Source organism: Stenella coeruleoalba (genome assembly GCF_951394435.1).
Source record: "Stenella coeruleoalba genome assembly, chromosome: 14".
NCBI classification, from domain to species: domain Eukaryota; kingdom Metazoa; phylum Chordata; class Mammalia; order Artiodactyla; family Delphinidae; genus Stenella; species Stenella coeruleoalba.
Window position 1 is genome coordinate 72785909 of NC_137160.1, and position 15974 is coordinate 72801882.

The 15974-nt window shown below is 43.8% G+C and overlaps 1 protein-coding gene across 1 annotated transcript in view; it reads left to right on the forward strand.

Annotated features, from left to right (window-relative positions):
* Positions 1-15974, forward strand: part of ANKRD13A (ankyrin repeat domain 13A) — a 40330-nt gene that overhangs the window by 21162 nt on the left and 3194 nt on the right. Inside the window, exons 4-14 of the mRNA XM_079942309.1 lie at positions 844-889; positions 2393-2536; positions 3223-3412; positions 7182-7248; positions 8591-8672; positions 10329-10390; positions 11140-11270; positions 11927-12084; positions 12778-12891; positions 13917-14077; positions 15857-15924. Of these exons, the coding sequence (XP_079798435.1) occupies positions 844-889; positions 2393-2536; positions 3223-3412; positions 7182-7248; positions 8591-8672; positions 10329-10390; positions 11140-11270; positions 11927-12084; positions 12778-12891; positions 13917-14077; positions 15857-15924 (1223 nt within the window). The remainder of the gene's footprint in view (positions 1-843; positions 890-2392; positions 2537-3222; positions 3413-7181; positions 7249-8590; positions 8673-10328; positions 10391-11139; positions 11271-11926; positions 12085-12777; positions 12892-13916; positions 14078-15856; positions 15925-15974) is intronic.

Sequence of the window (15974 nt, forward strand, 5' to 3'; positions counted from 1 at the left end):
CTCGGAGTGTCTTCACCCATCATTGGAATCTGGTTTTTCTTGAGCAGAAAAACACCTGGAATTTCTGGCATTTTTCTTCCTTCATGCTAACTGTTGGATTTCTTAAGTAGCTCTCCAAGAACCTTCTGTAGGAATTCATGGTAGGTCAGAAAATCATCCTAAACAGGCCTGCTGTGGTGGTGTGAAACCTCAAAAAGCCAAATCCTAAAACTTTAAGAGGAAAGTGGGGCGAACTCTTCTGTTAACTGGAGGGAAAACTCAACTTTCTGGGGGCAGTGATGTCTTGCAGCCTCTTGGTTTCAGAGTGGTCCGATAAACACCAAGCACTTCCCAGCACACAAAGCCTTTCACAGTCAAGTTCCCCGTAGAACAGATGCGGTCCATGCTCCCTCTTCTCTGCTTAGACCAGCCTGTGACCCATATCGTGTGGTGGTGCTTGAGCCCATCCTCCTGGCTCATGGGCCATTACTGTTAGGAACACGGTTGAGCCCCTAAATCAACTTTGACTTTATCTCCCTCCAACCTTGTCACTTGCAGTTAACTTTATTAACTGTCTAGACATATTTTATATTGAGATAAAATAACAGCCTGAACATAAAATAAGGATTTAGTGTGATGGGTTTGCGATTTATGTTTCTTCTTCTCTGTTCTTTCTCGCTCTCCCTTTTAAACACCCCTAGTAAACCTTACTGTGTTTGTGTTTAGTTAATGGTACCAAGGGTAATTTATTTTATTTTTTATTTTATTTTTTAAAAATTAATTTTAATTGGAGTATAGTTGATTTACAGTGTTGTGTTAGTTTCCGCTGTAAGGGGTAATTTATTTTAAACCTTTGTCCTTCAGGCTCCGGATTTCTATGTGCAGATGAAGTGGGAATTCACCAGCTGGGGTGAGTGGCTGTGGGCTTGAAATTTATTTAGCTTGAATATAGGCTTATATAACTTTTTATAAAAGTTACATGTATTTTTTTTAATCTAGAAAATGAATAGATGAGAGTGAGGGAAGACAGTCACCCACAGTCCCACATAAACACAACTGTTGTTGATGCTTTAGGTGTGTTCCTTCCACACTTTTACCACGTGCATAAGACTTTTTCTCCCAAGCATTCATCAGTACAATATATAGACAATTTTGTCTCTTCCTTTTATCAGTTATCGCTGACATTTATCTATATTATTCGTTTTTTAATATCTCACTTTAAATGGCTAAAATTTTAGTAAGGTTTATCATAAATCAGTTACTCATTTCCTTGTGGAGTTCAACGCGATCCTTTTAAACTTGTTTCTCTTTTCTTTTTTTAAAAAATTAATTATTTATTTATTTTTGGCTGCGTTGGGTCTTCGTTGCTGCGCACGGGCTTTCTCTAGTTGCGGCGAGCGGGGGCTACTCTTCGTTGTGGTGCGCGGGCTTCTCATTGTGGTGGCTTTTCTTGTTGTGGAGCATGGACTCTAGGCACGCGGGCTTCAGTAGTTGTGGCTCGTGGGCTCTAGAGCACAGGCTCAGTAGTTGTGGTGCACAGGCTTAGTTGCTCTGCAGCATGTGGGATCTTCCCGGACCAGGGCTCGAACCCGTGTCCCCTGCATTGGCAGGCGGATCCTTAACCAATGCGCCACCAGGGAAGTCCTAAACTTGTTTTTCTAAGGAAGAACATGAGATGAATATTGGAATAGCTTGTTTTTAACGAAATGGATATATTTCTCCAAAATCTTATGTAAGGCAAATTGACTGACAGTAATTTTCCTAGATGTTCTACTTCTGTTTCTTGTAGATCAGTTAATGACAGTTTCTAACTCCCAGATTTTCAGCTGTTTTCACTTCCAGACTTCCCTTTCAGGCAAGAAGTCATATTTGTAATAAAACATTTAAATGAAGTAAAAAGTATATGAAAGAACAGAACTTCAGCTTCTTCTATGAAACTGAGTTCTTTTTAATGCAAATAACCACTCTGATCTCAGTTTTTGTTAAAAAAGCAGCATCTTTTAGACATTTGATATCTTGAATGGTGGGCCTGACAGTATAGGGGGGCCTCAGCCAGATGGCGAGAGGAGCATATGTGGATAAGGACAGCCAGATGGATGCACTCTAGCCCTGATGGTAGTCAGTGAGAGGGGTTCATTCGGGATTGAGAATACTCTTGGGAAATGGATTTAGCATTTTCTCTGGACAAGACATAGATCTGCAGTTTTATAAACAGCTGTAGAACAGAAAGTCCATTTTTATTTTTTAAGAATGACTCCTTGTATTGTAAGTGTGGGAGTCGAGCCCAGTTCTGTATGACCGACGCCATCTTGCCACTCCTGTCCTTTCATTGAAGTCAGAATCCTGATTTCTGGGGCCTGGCTGTTCTGCTTGGCCCTCGGGCTTTTCTCAGTAGTACACTTCTCTTCTCCAGTGCCCTTGGTTTCCAGAATATGCCCGAATGATGTCTGTCGCATTTGGAAAAGTGGTGCCAAACTGCGTGTGGATATCACGTTGCTGGGATTTGAGAACATGAGCTGGATAAGAGGGAGGCGGAGTTTTATCTTTAAGGGAGAAGGTGAGTGGTTCTGTTTTAGTAATCACTGCTCTTCCTAAGTTCTGAGTGATTTTTTAACCATCAAAATGTATTCACATTTATGTGCCTTTTCCGTGCCTGTCTCTGGGGCATGTTTTGTTGTTGTTGCCGTTATTCTTATTAGTTATTCAACTCTCAGTTCCTGTATCTTATTTCTTATCTGGATAGTTCTCTTGCACATATCATTTACCACCCAACACTGTTACCCTCTTGACATATGATGTTCCTAAACCTCTGAGTGCAAGACTCTGTCTTGTATCTCTTTATATTGCCTCCATAATCAGGCATGGTCCCCTAATGAGGGTGAGAAATGGTGTGGCTAACCCAGTGTTGTGCATAAATAATTTATATTAATTAGGTAATCATATACTTAAAGAAGTAGTACACAGATGAAATGTGTTGCTAACAAAAAATACAAGTTATTTAAAAAGTCTGCATCTTTGGGGAAGATGGCCCAGAGCCGCCTCTGAGTTATGGAAAGTTGGCCAGATCATTCCTGGGCAAGTAGGTAATTGATAATCAATAGTCTTTAGGTTTTATCAGATAGCACCAGGGGGTGGGGGGGGATGGGGTGTGTGTGAAAGATGATGCAGTTTAACATACAAAGCTTCTTGGGTTTTGCATCTTACTTGCGCTGTGCTTAGTTACGCCCTTCTTTCCATGAGCAGACAACTGGGCAGAGTTAATGGAAGTCAACCACGATGACAAAGTGGTCACCACCGAACACTTTGACCTTTCCCAGGAAATGGAGCGCCTCACTCTGGACTTGATGAAGCCAAAAGGCAGGGAGGTTGAGAGGCGGCTCACAAGCCCAGTCATTAACACCAGCCTTGATACTAAAAACATTGCTTTTGAAAGGTATGGATTTAGGTTCTGCATTTTCACATCTAATCCCTTTACTGCTATCTTTAGTGCCACGTATATATTAATTGGAAAGTATGGGTGGATTGGGATTTTTCTAATATGGTGTAAGAAACACTAGTGGGTTTTAAAGTTGATCTCTGCTCTAACCAAACAAACCACAGCTGACATCCTCCACCATGTATCATTTTTATGGCACATTGGTTAAGTCTTGGAGAAATGTCTTCATGTTCTTTTACGGGCCCTTTTTCTGATGGATTTTACTTGAATTTTATTTCTGTGTTTGGCAATCCACAAGACTCCCTAGTCCCAAATCATGGAGCTTTGAGTTTCCGAGGTAGAATGGGTCCAGTACTGAGTGTGGTTATACTGATATTAGTCAGTCAAATACACACTTATCATACAATTCAATGTGGTTCTCCCCCTCATCAACCTCCTGCTTCCCCATGAGGCCTAATAGTTTAGAGCAAGAGTCTGGAGGGGTTTCAGTTTTATTCCAGACTTTATGTGGAGAAACCTCTGGGGAGGTCTGTGCCTCGGTTAACCCGGGTGAGAACACCATTTCTGGGCCTCTGCCTGTGGGCAGAGCCGAGGCGGGGGGGCCTTTGTAAGGGGGTGGAGGCTGTCATAGCTGTTGGCCTGAGTGCTTCTACCGTAGAACACACCGAACTGAGGGATTCTGTGAGAGCCCTGAGTGTTTGCCTAGGATGTCACATCCAGCTCTCTGTAAACCAAAGCAGCGGACGTAGCCTGAGCTGACATGGACACTATTCTTCTGGATTTAGGCTTTCTTTTCTCTTAATGAATATACTGACCGTTCTCTCTTTTCCTTTTCTTCTTTGTTTCCAGTATAAAATTTATTAATAAAACTGAGAGTCTTCGGTTTAATCAAACATAAGGTTTAAGTGCCCCTTTCCCCTAATTTAGATCAAGCTGTGGAATTAGGGTATTTGTTGGTAGCAGAAGAGAAAATGCCAGGTATGCTGCTGCTTTGGGAGTGACACTCCCTGAGGCAGGGTCAGTCCCCTGTCGCCAGCCTCCTCGCACTGGCCTCACCAGGTGACAGCCGCTGTCTTCCAGGGACAGCAAGGTTTAGGGACTGACCGTGGCTTTACCTGGAAGGGTCTTGGGAAAACATCTCCAGGCTTCAGCATTTGCCTCTGCAGGCCGGGAGGGCACGCCAGCCTAGGGCTCTGCTCATAAAGCTGGAAGACGGGGGAGCCGAGGGCTGGAGGAACCTGGCACCATCGGCAGGGCTGCTAACTGTGCAGCTCTGAGCAAGCGGCTTCATCTTCAGGTTCCTGTTTTCCTCAGCCGAAAAGAAAAAAGGAGTGAATCTCGAGATGAAATCTCAGATGTCACGAGAGGAGCCACTGTTCCCCGTAGTTTAGCAGCAGAGTTGTAGCATCATTGTTTGCTCTGAAGTGTAATTTACAGAGAATGTGATGGTTACTGGCTGTTACCCAGCGGAGGGTAGACAGCCCCCCTTCTATTTGTACTGAGTTACATTTTGTCTTCCTGTGGTCCCGGGGTTTTCAGATGGTTCCGGCTAACCCTCATTTTGCAAGCATCAGAGAGTTGCTGAGGGAGAATTTCTAGAAGGCACCTGCTGGTTTCGGTGGTGCTTGGAATGGAATAGGTGCTTAGTGAGCTTCTCGTGGTTCAAGCAAGGGCTTGGGCCCCTCTTGAGGCTGAGGTTTGCTGCTAGAAAAAGTGTGCTTGCCTGGTTCTTACCCGAGGTGTGAGCTAGTGTTCAGCTGATTAAATTTGGAAGATGTGGGCCTGTTATGACAGTCTTCTTCACCCCTTTCTTTCTCCTAATCTTACTCTGAGCTTGATGTTTGCAAAGTAATACTTTTGCCCGAGTGAATTTTGGGCCTGCGGATATATACCCTCTGGTTGCAGTTTGGATTTGTCTCTCCTCTGAAAGGTTCTGCTCTGCCCACCTTAAACAGAGCATTCCCTGCCACCCTCAGAGCCTTTCGCCACATTGTGTGGCAGCCTCCGAGTCCCAGCATGTGCTGAGTGGCCTTTGGCATGGTGGTCTCAGTGGAGACGGGCAGAGGTGAAAATGGCAAAAGAGGAAGCTGGGTTTTCTCCTATCATTATCAGATGCCTCTGCATGTACAGTTAATCAAGGAGCCAAGGATTTATTAGAATCTTGGTTTTAAAATAGGATGTAGATGTTGAGTTTAATAACTAAGCTGTCAGAGAGTGGATGTGGGGAAGGAAATGGAGCAGCCAGGATTGCAGGTAGAGCAGGTGTGGCTGAGTGAGGAGTGTGGCAGCTCCCAGGGAGAAAGTGCGGCTCTGATTTCTCAGCATCCACGAAGGACGAAGTGGAGCAGACCTAGTCATCCTTCAGTCCGAGTGCCAGACAGCGATGATTTCCTGTGCCAAGATACCAAGTGCTTAGTGAAAGACAGGAACTGAGGATTGAACTGTTCACCCAAAGGAATATCTTGATTTTCATTGATCGCCGACTAAAAGGGGACTAAGGTTCATTAATGAGGCAGGTGCGGTCCCTAAATTTGTTTCTGGAATGTAAATTGGAGATAGCTAGCATGTGGTATCATCCTTTTAGGCGTCCTCTCTTTCCCTCCATCGGTCACGTTGTGCTAACTGTGGGTAACGAATAGTAAAGTAAGCTCTGGTCCCTCCTTTCTCTGATGGACTGTAATGCACACATAAAACTCCGCATACCCTGTCTGGACTAATTGCATTTACCAAATCTCATTAGAAGAAAAGCAAACTGTTTGGAAACACAACATTTAGATAACCGCCTCCCGGCCACCGTTCTGGAGCTTCCTGCGCAGTGTCCTGCTTCACCCCGGGGTCGGAGCAGGAGGCAGGCAGTTGCCCGACACAGGCCCAAGTGCAGCAGTCACAGCGGAGCTGGGATGTGACGTCCTAGACAAAGGGGCAGTCTGGGCAGGGCTCCCCCGGGAGTGGGAGCATTTCCCAGGGTGAGCTGCTTTGAAAAAGAATCAGAGCCTCTTGGCCGCATTTGGCTCCTAAATGCATTTTTTTTCCAGGAGTATATTGAGTTGAGTAACTGGGTGTTTGGGCACTTTACCAATGCTACAGCTGCTGCTGAAGTGCTGGGCTGCTTTAAAAGCAGTTCCACAGAGCTGGACTCAACGGCTGGGCTGAAAAACTGCTTTTGATATTCTTTTCCCCCGCTGCACCAAACCTGATAACGCGCGCGAACTCCCAAGCCTTTCCACAGGCACTAATGGCTTCTGCAAGCAGCTCTCCACAGTGATGAGTTCCTGCCTCACCCATGTTCTCCAGGAGCAGGATGGTCTGTGCCTCACTGTTCTAAGAATTCCTGGATTGAGATACTGCTGCTTATGGGGATAGAGCCACTGACTCTATCGGTGCCCACGGCTGGGATGACTCAGATGAATGCTCTGGCCCAGAGTGGCGAGCCCTTGGACGCTGGTCATCTGCACTCACTTCTTGGGGACAGCTGTCCAATAAATGTCACCACCTTTGTTGCCTCTGCTGGCAGCTTTCGTAAAGAAGCCAAGAATGGAGGCTTTCTCTTGCCGGGGGTGAGGCAAATTGATTAATAACTGTGGGAGGGGGTGGGGGATGCTTGAGCCATCTGTTGTTAATAACATCCTTCTGTGGACAGTAGGACCCTAATTTCCAAGTGTCCTTCACTAACTTAAGCTGGGGGAAGAAACCTATAAAGGCTGCAGGGATAAATCTGAATGGCATATTGTACATGTGGAAATTTGTGGTGTTCACTTTTTATCAGAACTAAATCCGGATTCTGGGGCTGGAGGACAGATAAAGCAGAAGTTGTTAATGGTTACGAAGCAAAGGTAAAAGGAAACTCTTAAAATAAGATTTAACATAGCTATTTAGCTTCTATGCAAATGAGGAGTCTGTTCAGATTTTGTCATGCATCTGTGCCATGGAGGTGCTCTGGGGAATAAGTTCTGTCTAATGTGTCTCTTCCTTGGATTTATCTTATTTGACTTTCAGAAAATGGAATAGCATGTCCCAAGGAGGTCTCTAGTTATGGCAAAGAGAAACTATGTTGTAGAGAAATGAGTCCAGGTACCAGTTGTCCTGGTGGGAGTGACAATTCCTTTAATTCTTTAAAAAAAAAGAAAAGAAAAAGAAAGGACTAGATTTAACCTGCTTGTTCATCTTATTTTAATCGCCTGAGTGGGTTTAAAAAATATATATTGTAAAGTAGCTTTTATGACTCTGCCAATATTTTTAGTCAGCCTAATTGTAACCAGTAGGCTTCCAGCCCACTTACCTGATGTCAGTGAATTTAGAAGATAGTTGTCATAGTGGAGACGACAGTTGCTCGAGTCATCTGGCACTGTGTCAGCTGGAAAGCTGTTTCCTGGCCTCTCGTTAGCCCTGCAGTGCAGCGGGGATTGATGGCTCACGACGGTGCTGCCAGCAGCTGCAGGGTCCTCCGGTGACCTCTGAGTGAGCAAAGAAAGCTTACATCATGCTCAGTGAGATGCACTTAGAAATAGTCCTTCCAGTGCTGGGTGTGTTTCCTGAATCTTTAGACGTTGGGAATCCACGTTTTGGCATACAGTTAATTCTTTGTGAACTGTGATGTTTGATTTTCCAGACCCCAGTATTCTTCAATCAACCTTGAAAACAGAGCATTGACCCTGGCAGTTAAAATAATTTGAGGTCAATATACAGGATACCTTTTAAATAGTGGCTTGCTGGTTTTCTCTCAATCTTACCAGTGTAGAGAACCTTGTGTTCCTTCCTTTTTCCTTCTGTCCGATGGCTGTCTAAGTCGGTCTGAGTATAAGATTACCACAAATCAGTCCAAGTACACAATGCAGGTTTGGGCCCCTTAGTAGAAATCCAGCTGGGAGGCCTAAATTGCAGGACCTTCTTTGAGAGTGTTTAGCAACAAGAAGGGCAAGTTGGAAAGTGCAGCCTGTCACCCTTAACTACTCAGGGGTAATTAAACATGTCAGAGATGCAAAGTAACTGCTGATGCATTTCTAAGTTGGTAGCTGTGTATTTTCTCTGAAGGGTTCTGATGAATGTTAACCATTTCTCATTTTTATTTTGCTGGGTTTTGTTTTGTTTTGGCTTCAGCATTCTTGCTCTTGCTATGCTTATTTGTTGAGTTTTGATTCCCCGTGTCACTGTTTCCTTTCACACACATCTCTCAAGGTCTATACAGTGAACAATGTGAGTGTGATAACCAAAATACGGACAGAACATCTGACTGAGGAAGAAAAAAAGAGATATAAAGGTAATCTCTTCCCTTCTCTCTTTCTTTTAAAAATAAATTTATTTATTTTACTTATTTATTTGGCTGCGTTGGGTCTTTGTCGCTGTGTGCGGGCTTTCTCTAGTTGCAGTGAGCAGGGGCTACTCTTCATTGCTGCGCGCGGGCTTCTCATTGCAGTGGCTTCTCTTGTTGCAGAGCACGGGCTCTAGGCGCACGGGCTTCAGTAGTTGTGGCACATGGGCTCAGTAGCTGTGGCTCGCGGGCTCTAGAGTGCAGGCTCAGTAGTTGTGGCGCACGGGCTTAGTTGCTCCGCGGCATGTGGGATCTTCCCGGACCAGGGCTCAAACCCGTGTCCCCTGCATTGGCAGGTGGATTCTTAACCACTGCGCCACCAAGGAAGTCCCCCTTCTCCCCCCCCTTTTTTTTTTTTAGCCTAGAGGAAGTCTTTGTTGCCTCTGTTAAATTTGGGGGTTAATGTGATTAGGTCATGCGAATCCAAATTTCCTTTTTATAAAATTTTCCTTAGTCTGACTCATTCTTGGAGGTCCTCGCCTGTGGTTGGCTCCAGCTGTAATTAAAGCCATTCACAGGGCTTGTTTATGTGTTATGCAGGACAATTGTTGGATTCGGTTGAAAAAGTAGATAAGTATATTGGAGAATATTTATCACTGGAATGAGTGATTTAGTCCAAACTATCACGATGAAAGATTTGGACAGAACTTGGGCTCTGAGCCAAAACATAGCCAATACATGGCTGCCATATCCCAGCTGGCGCGAGGCCGGTTCAGGGCCGTGTGAAGTACCTACCTGCTGTGCCTTGGTCTCCTCAGCAGTGAAATGAGTGCTACCAGACCTGCCTTAGAGTCATCGGGAGGATCAGATGAGCTATTACACGTAAACCTTGAGACTGGGGCTTGCAGCGTGCGGTGAGCGTGTGGCCATTGTTAACTCACACCTCCCCTACCGTTCCCATTAGTCCAGTTTGACAGGTAAGGAAGCTGAGGCCTCCGACCAGCCAAGGTGCAGTTAGAATCCAGATCTGGCTCGTTCCTAAATCCAAACTTTCTCTACTATTCTGATTGAATTCTTATAACTATTGTTCATCTAGCTTAGAGATCCTAATAAAAAGTGTCCTAGAAAAAGTAAGTTAGGGGCTTCCCTGGTGGGGCAGTGATTAAGAATCTGCCTGCCAATGCAGGGGACACGGGTTTGATCCCTGGTCTGGGAAGATCCCACATGCCGCGGAGGAACTAAGCCTGTGTGCTACAACTACTGAGCCTGTGCTCTAAAGCCTGCGAGCCACAACTACTGAGCCAGGATGCCACAACTACTGAAGCCTATGTGCCTAGAGCCCGAGCTCCACCACAAGAGAAGCCACCCCAATGAGAAGCCCGTGCACTGCAATGAAGAGGAGCCCCCGCTCACCACAACTAGAGAAAGCCTGCACGCAGCAACAAAGACTCAGTGCAGCCATAAATAAATAAATAAGTATTTTTTTAAAAAACGAAAACAAAAAAGGATAAATTAGCTGATAGCTATTGGGGATGATTTTATTGGCCTGTCCATAGATGGATTTCCTAATGCATGATGGAGAAACATGAAGGTAGGATGAGAATCTTCTTCTATAATCATAATTAAGGTATAATATTCGACATTCAACTTTTCCCTCCTCTGTAGCGGACAGGAACCCACTGGAGTCTTTGCTGGGGACTGTGGAACACCAATTTGGTGCTCAAGGGGTAAGTCGAAGTGTGAGCTTCCAGCACGGTTTAACAGGAGATGACTTTTCTCTGCTTGTGGTGGCATTTACTGAATCCTGAGCAGACCACTTGATTTGAACAGGCTAAAAAGTACTCCCCATCTGGAATCTGAGATATTCTTTTGGAAGAGAATAAGATGAGTGAGTCTTTGAAAATAAAGATTTTAGAGGCAGGTAGTGATTATAGAAATCAGGTGCTTTCTCTCCTGTTTTAAACTAGGCCCTCTCTGTAAAATGGAACTGAAAAAAGGATTCAGGACTTTATATTTTAATAGAGCACCTGAACGAACACTTCCTTTCTCAGTCCTCACAATAACCATATGAACTTGCTGCCGTGGAGGTCACTGCGGGTCAGAAAAATGAAATTACCTTTCCAGCGTCCCAGGCTAAAGAAGGACAGAGCTGGAACCTGAACTCCAAATCTTCCAGATCCCATGTGCTTTCAGATATGTCTGTCTGTCTCTCTTTTTCCTTTCTATAATCAGGAGATAAAAGGAGAGTGGAGAAATGATTTGAAATGGAGAAATCCATTAGACTTGGTCATGTAGTTTGGTAATCTGTTTGTCAATTTTCTTGTTCTGTGCAGTTAACTTAATAAAAAAAAGTTAATGACTAGAACTTCCTGCTCTGTAGCTGGTTAACATGTCCACCTCAAAGGCTAGGTGCCCTAGGCCTCCACTTGTCAGCATCATTTGGCATTTCTGACTCCCCTGAGTTCTGGCTCGGCAGGACCTCACCACAGAGTGTGCCACCGCCAACAACCCCACAGCCATCACGCCTGATGAGTACTTCAACGAAGAGTTTGATCTGAAGGACAGAGACATCGGAAGGCCGAAAGAGCTGACGATTAGAACACAAAAGTAAGAGAGACTCAGCAGCCGTTGTCAACGGATTCTTGATTGTTTCAGAAGTCGTGCTGTTTTCTAGTGTCATGTTCGGTCCTTCCTCTGTTCCCTTCCTTTAAAAATAATTTCACATTACTGGAACTTCCCTGGCGGTCCTGTGGTTAAGACCCTTCCACTGCAGGGGGCACAGGTTTGATCCCTGGTCTGGGAAATAAGGTCCTACATCCTGCAAAAAAAAAACAAAAAAAAACCCAAAAGAACAAAAATTACTTTATCTGATGAAAGGTAACAGTAGATTGCCCACCTTATTATTCGACCTTCTCCAAATAGAATATAGATTGGATATAAGAATTCCTTATTTATTTTTTTTAACTGTCAACAAGCTTCAGCTGATCAAATGAAATGGTTTCCACCAGCTACCAATTCTTACTGCTTGCTATCGATTAAGGCTGTAGCGCAGGTCATTTCCCCTGCTTGCCCGATGACAGGGTGATGCGAGTCCTTTGTGGCTCTAATCCCTTCCCGGCTCAGACGTAGGGGAGGTAAGATGACTGGGAAGGCTGGGGCGTGGGACATAAGGAAGCTGACGTTGTCTAGCCCACTGCGTAGAAGTAACGCAGTCTCCCTGTCTGAGGGAGATGGCCTCAGTCTTTTCTCATCCAATCCGGCAGGTTTAAAGCAATGCTGTGGATGTGTGAGGAGTTTCCTCTGTCTCTCGTGGAGCAGGTCATCCCCATCATTGACCTGATGGCCCGAACTAGCGCGCATTTTGCCCGACTGAGAGACTTCATCAAACTGGAATTCCCACCTGGATTTCCTGTCAAAATAGGTACCGTTCAATAAACCACAGGAGCGCCCATAGGTTCTGCCCGTTTTTGCGGGAGACAGAGTGTGCTTCAGGGAATTGGAGCATCTGAGGCAAAAGAAGCAGACAGTAGACTTAACGGAGGAGGGCAGAGTTATCCTCTAGTTTAATTTGGTTTAAAGAAGTGTCATGATTCTTAGTTCATTTTGCATATTAACATTAGGAGATCCCTCCCCAGCCATCAGTTCTATTTACAGATGGTGCTGACATGAAAAAGGCATAAAAACGTGACACATTCATTGTTTTAATATGAAACCTTACTTAAGTGAAACTTCAAATTAAACTTATTATTTGAGGAAGACAATTGACACTAAGATCCTTTGATACGTTAATATGTTTCTGGGCTTGAATTAGTCTGCGTGATACCACATATAATACATATTACTTGTGAGGAAGTTACATTTTGGATAGTTGTATCCTGGCTCCTGTATCCACTTGAATCCTGGCTCGATCACTTACTGTGATCTAGAAGAAGTCGCTTAACCTCTCTGAATCTCAGTTTTCCCATCTGTGTATTGGGAAGGGTTGTTATGATGATTAAATGAAATCATACTTATAAAAAGTACTTGGCATGGTACCAGCATAGTAAGCGCTCAGTAAATGCTGGCTGTTATTCTTCTCAGTAAAGTTTATTTATAAAAGCTTTTATTTTATTAGAAATTCCCTTGTTTCATGTCTTAAATGCACGGATTACATTTGGAAATGTTAATGGCTGTAGCACTGCTGAAGAAACTGTATCTCAAAATGTGGAAGGGACCCCATCTGATTCAGGTAAAAAAAAAAAAGTTGGATTATGTGATTAAAAAAAACCTCATACATTTAGTCATTATAGTAATTATTCAGTTTGAAATTAGAGTATCTTATGAGTAGATCTCTGTCTTGAATGAAAGAAAATTTTAGATTTAGTTTCAATTAAGTGAAAAAAAGTTTGCAGAATATGTATGACCCCACTCGAATTAAAAAGACAGCCTGTTCTTAAAAAACAACTTTATTGAGGTGTAACGTGTATGTAATAAAATACTCCCATTTTAAATGTAACGGTTCAATGCCTTTTGGCAAATGTATACACCCACGTAACCCCTACCACAGGCAAGATACAGAACATTTCCATCACCCCCCAAAATTTCCTCAGGCTCCTTTGCCATCAATCCAATTCAGATTTTGGATGCTATTGTAAATGGACTTATTTCTTAATTTTATTTTCCAGTTACTCATTGCTAGTATATCGAAATGTAATTGAATTTCTTTTTTTAATTTTTATTGTGGTAAAATAGTGTTCTGTGTCTTAGGCCAGTTGAGGGATATACAGGCCTTTGTTTTATTATTATCATTTTTATTTTAAGTTACAGATATCTTACATCTTCTTTCATATATTTACTATATTTCATAATGAAAAAGGAAAAAAAACCACATTGGTGTGATTGTGTGATATATACACATCACATTCCTCAAAGGACCCACAAGTAAACACTGGTTACCTCTGGAATTTGGAAATAGGAGACAGGGTGTAGGGAGAGAGATCTTCACTTTTCATTTTACAGTCTTCTGTATATTTTTTGTGTGACTATGCATTTTATTACTAAAAAAAAGTGAAGGCAAAAAGAAAAAAACAGTATTCCAGTACTTTTCTCTGTCAAGATTATTCTTCCTTGAAATCTCTCTTACATAGTAGCCAACCTTGATTTTAATCATTTTAATTTTTTCATTTTTTTAATTAAAAAAAAGTTTTATAAAAAGTTGAAGTGGAAATTTATTTTACTAACTCAGGCACTGTACTGTCACCTTTTGTGTTTCAGCTTCCACTCTCACAAACTTTGAGGTTGATCAATCTGTGTTTGAAATTCCTGAATCTTACCACGTTCAAGACAACGGCAGAAATGTGTATTTGCAGGATGAAGATTACGAGATAATGCAGTTTGCCATCCAGCAGAGCTTACTGGAGTCCAGAAGAAGCCAGGTGCATTTATCAGAATAAATGGTGGGGCTTGGAAGGTTGGCCTCAGTTTGGCCTCAGTCTTTGGCTAACCTGACAGACTTACTCTAAATGACAAGTTTGGCATATTCATGGTATTTACATGGGTTATTTTTTTTTATTTATTTGATTTTTTGTGGTACGCGGGCCTCTCACTGTTGTGGCCTCTCCTGTTGCGGAGCACAGGCTCCGGACGCGCAGGCTCAGCGGCCATGGCTCACGGGCCCAGCCACTCCGCGGCATGTGGGATCTACCCGGACTGGGGCATGAACCCGCATCCCCTGCATCGGCAGGCGGACTCTCAACCACTGCGCCACCACGGAAGCCCTACATGGGTTATTTTATATTTTATGTACCTGGTCTTTTATAAAAGCTTATGAGACCATCTGCATAGCCCCAGTCAGCATCATTCACAGGATAGAGCCTGACAGACTTGTCTTTTCCTTATACTCACTGATGTAGCTAATAATCTTCTATCTTTCGGAGCATGCTATATAACTTCTCAGTGGTGAAACAGTAAATTCTTGCTAGTTTACGCCATCATATTTTCCCTAGAATGTTATCTATGTGTCAGTAGTCTCATACAAAGGTATGTGGATTTTAATCCCAACTTCCTCCCCAGTGAAGACCAGTCATTGCGTTGTGGTTGCTCAATAAGAGTGTGAGGAAAAGGATGGTTGATTCATTGTTAAAATTGTTTTTCACTCAGATGTTTCATTCTGTGGTAAGGGGCATAATCCCAGACTCTTGAGCACTAAGGAGAGAACAGACCAGCCTGAGAACAGTTGCCTCTTGTCTTCCTATGTGGTTCTTCCTCAAGGCCTCACCTTCCTGGGACCGTCCAGGGCTTGAGGATAGTAACTCCTCCGTCCCCTCCCTCTGTGGCTTCCTGCTCTACTAGAGTGGGATCTGCTTCTCCCTCCACTGCCCTTTGGTGTGGTCCTGGGCTCCTGTTGTCCATTTGTTTGTTCATTGGTTTCTTCTGTCCTTCCATCGTTCATTCGGCAGATGTTTGCACAGTGCCTGCTTTGTGCCAGACTCTGTGCCAGGTGCTGGGAGTTCTTTGATGAAGCAGCCCCAGCGCCTGCCGTCATGGGGCCGCTAAGCTTTGAGAATGGTACCCACACTCCAGTGTCCCCCCAGCTGCGGTTTTTGGCATCCTGGTTTTTTCTGAAGTCTCAGCTTGGGTAACATGAGCCCCGCCTCCCATGGACCCGTTCTTAGAGCCGTTCTGTTTTCTGAGGCTGCTGGGCCAAGGGCCAGACCCCAGGGCTGGCATGTTCCCCTTGAGAGAGGCTTCCCTGTCCTAGCCATCACTGTCAATCCAGTATGCGTTTCCTTTTCCTGTTCTAAGTGAGCTTATTTTTTCCCCCAATAGCTACTTAAACCTTGTCGGCCATAAGTTTTGAGAAGAGGAGTAGCCAAAGACGACAAATAATGAGTTATGTATTCCAGTCTTGCTCTAGAAGAATTAGCTGCTTTGTTCATTGAAACTTGGCCTGAGGTTGAGTTGTTTTTAATAGATTGACAGCTACCACCTTCTCATACTTGATATCAAATCAGGCAAGGTAGTGGACCATATACTATCTGACATTTGGGTGTCATTTTAGAGATGACCCCAGTCTCTATTAATTTTTCACACAGCTTTGTGGATAATGGACTTGTAAATATTCTTAATCTTGTTCTTGCTGCTTTCCTTTTGTTATCAGTACAACAGTTTATTCCTTCTAAGGGGTATTCGTGTCTGTCACATGTCTTTCCTAGGAGCTTTCAGGACCAGCTTCTAGTGGAGGGACTGGCCAGGCACATACCTGTGACGCCCAGGATGAGAGGTGACTGAAGTGACTCTTGATGATTGACCCGAGGTTGGCACAGGCGCTTA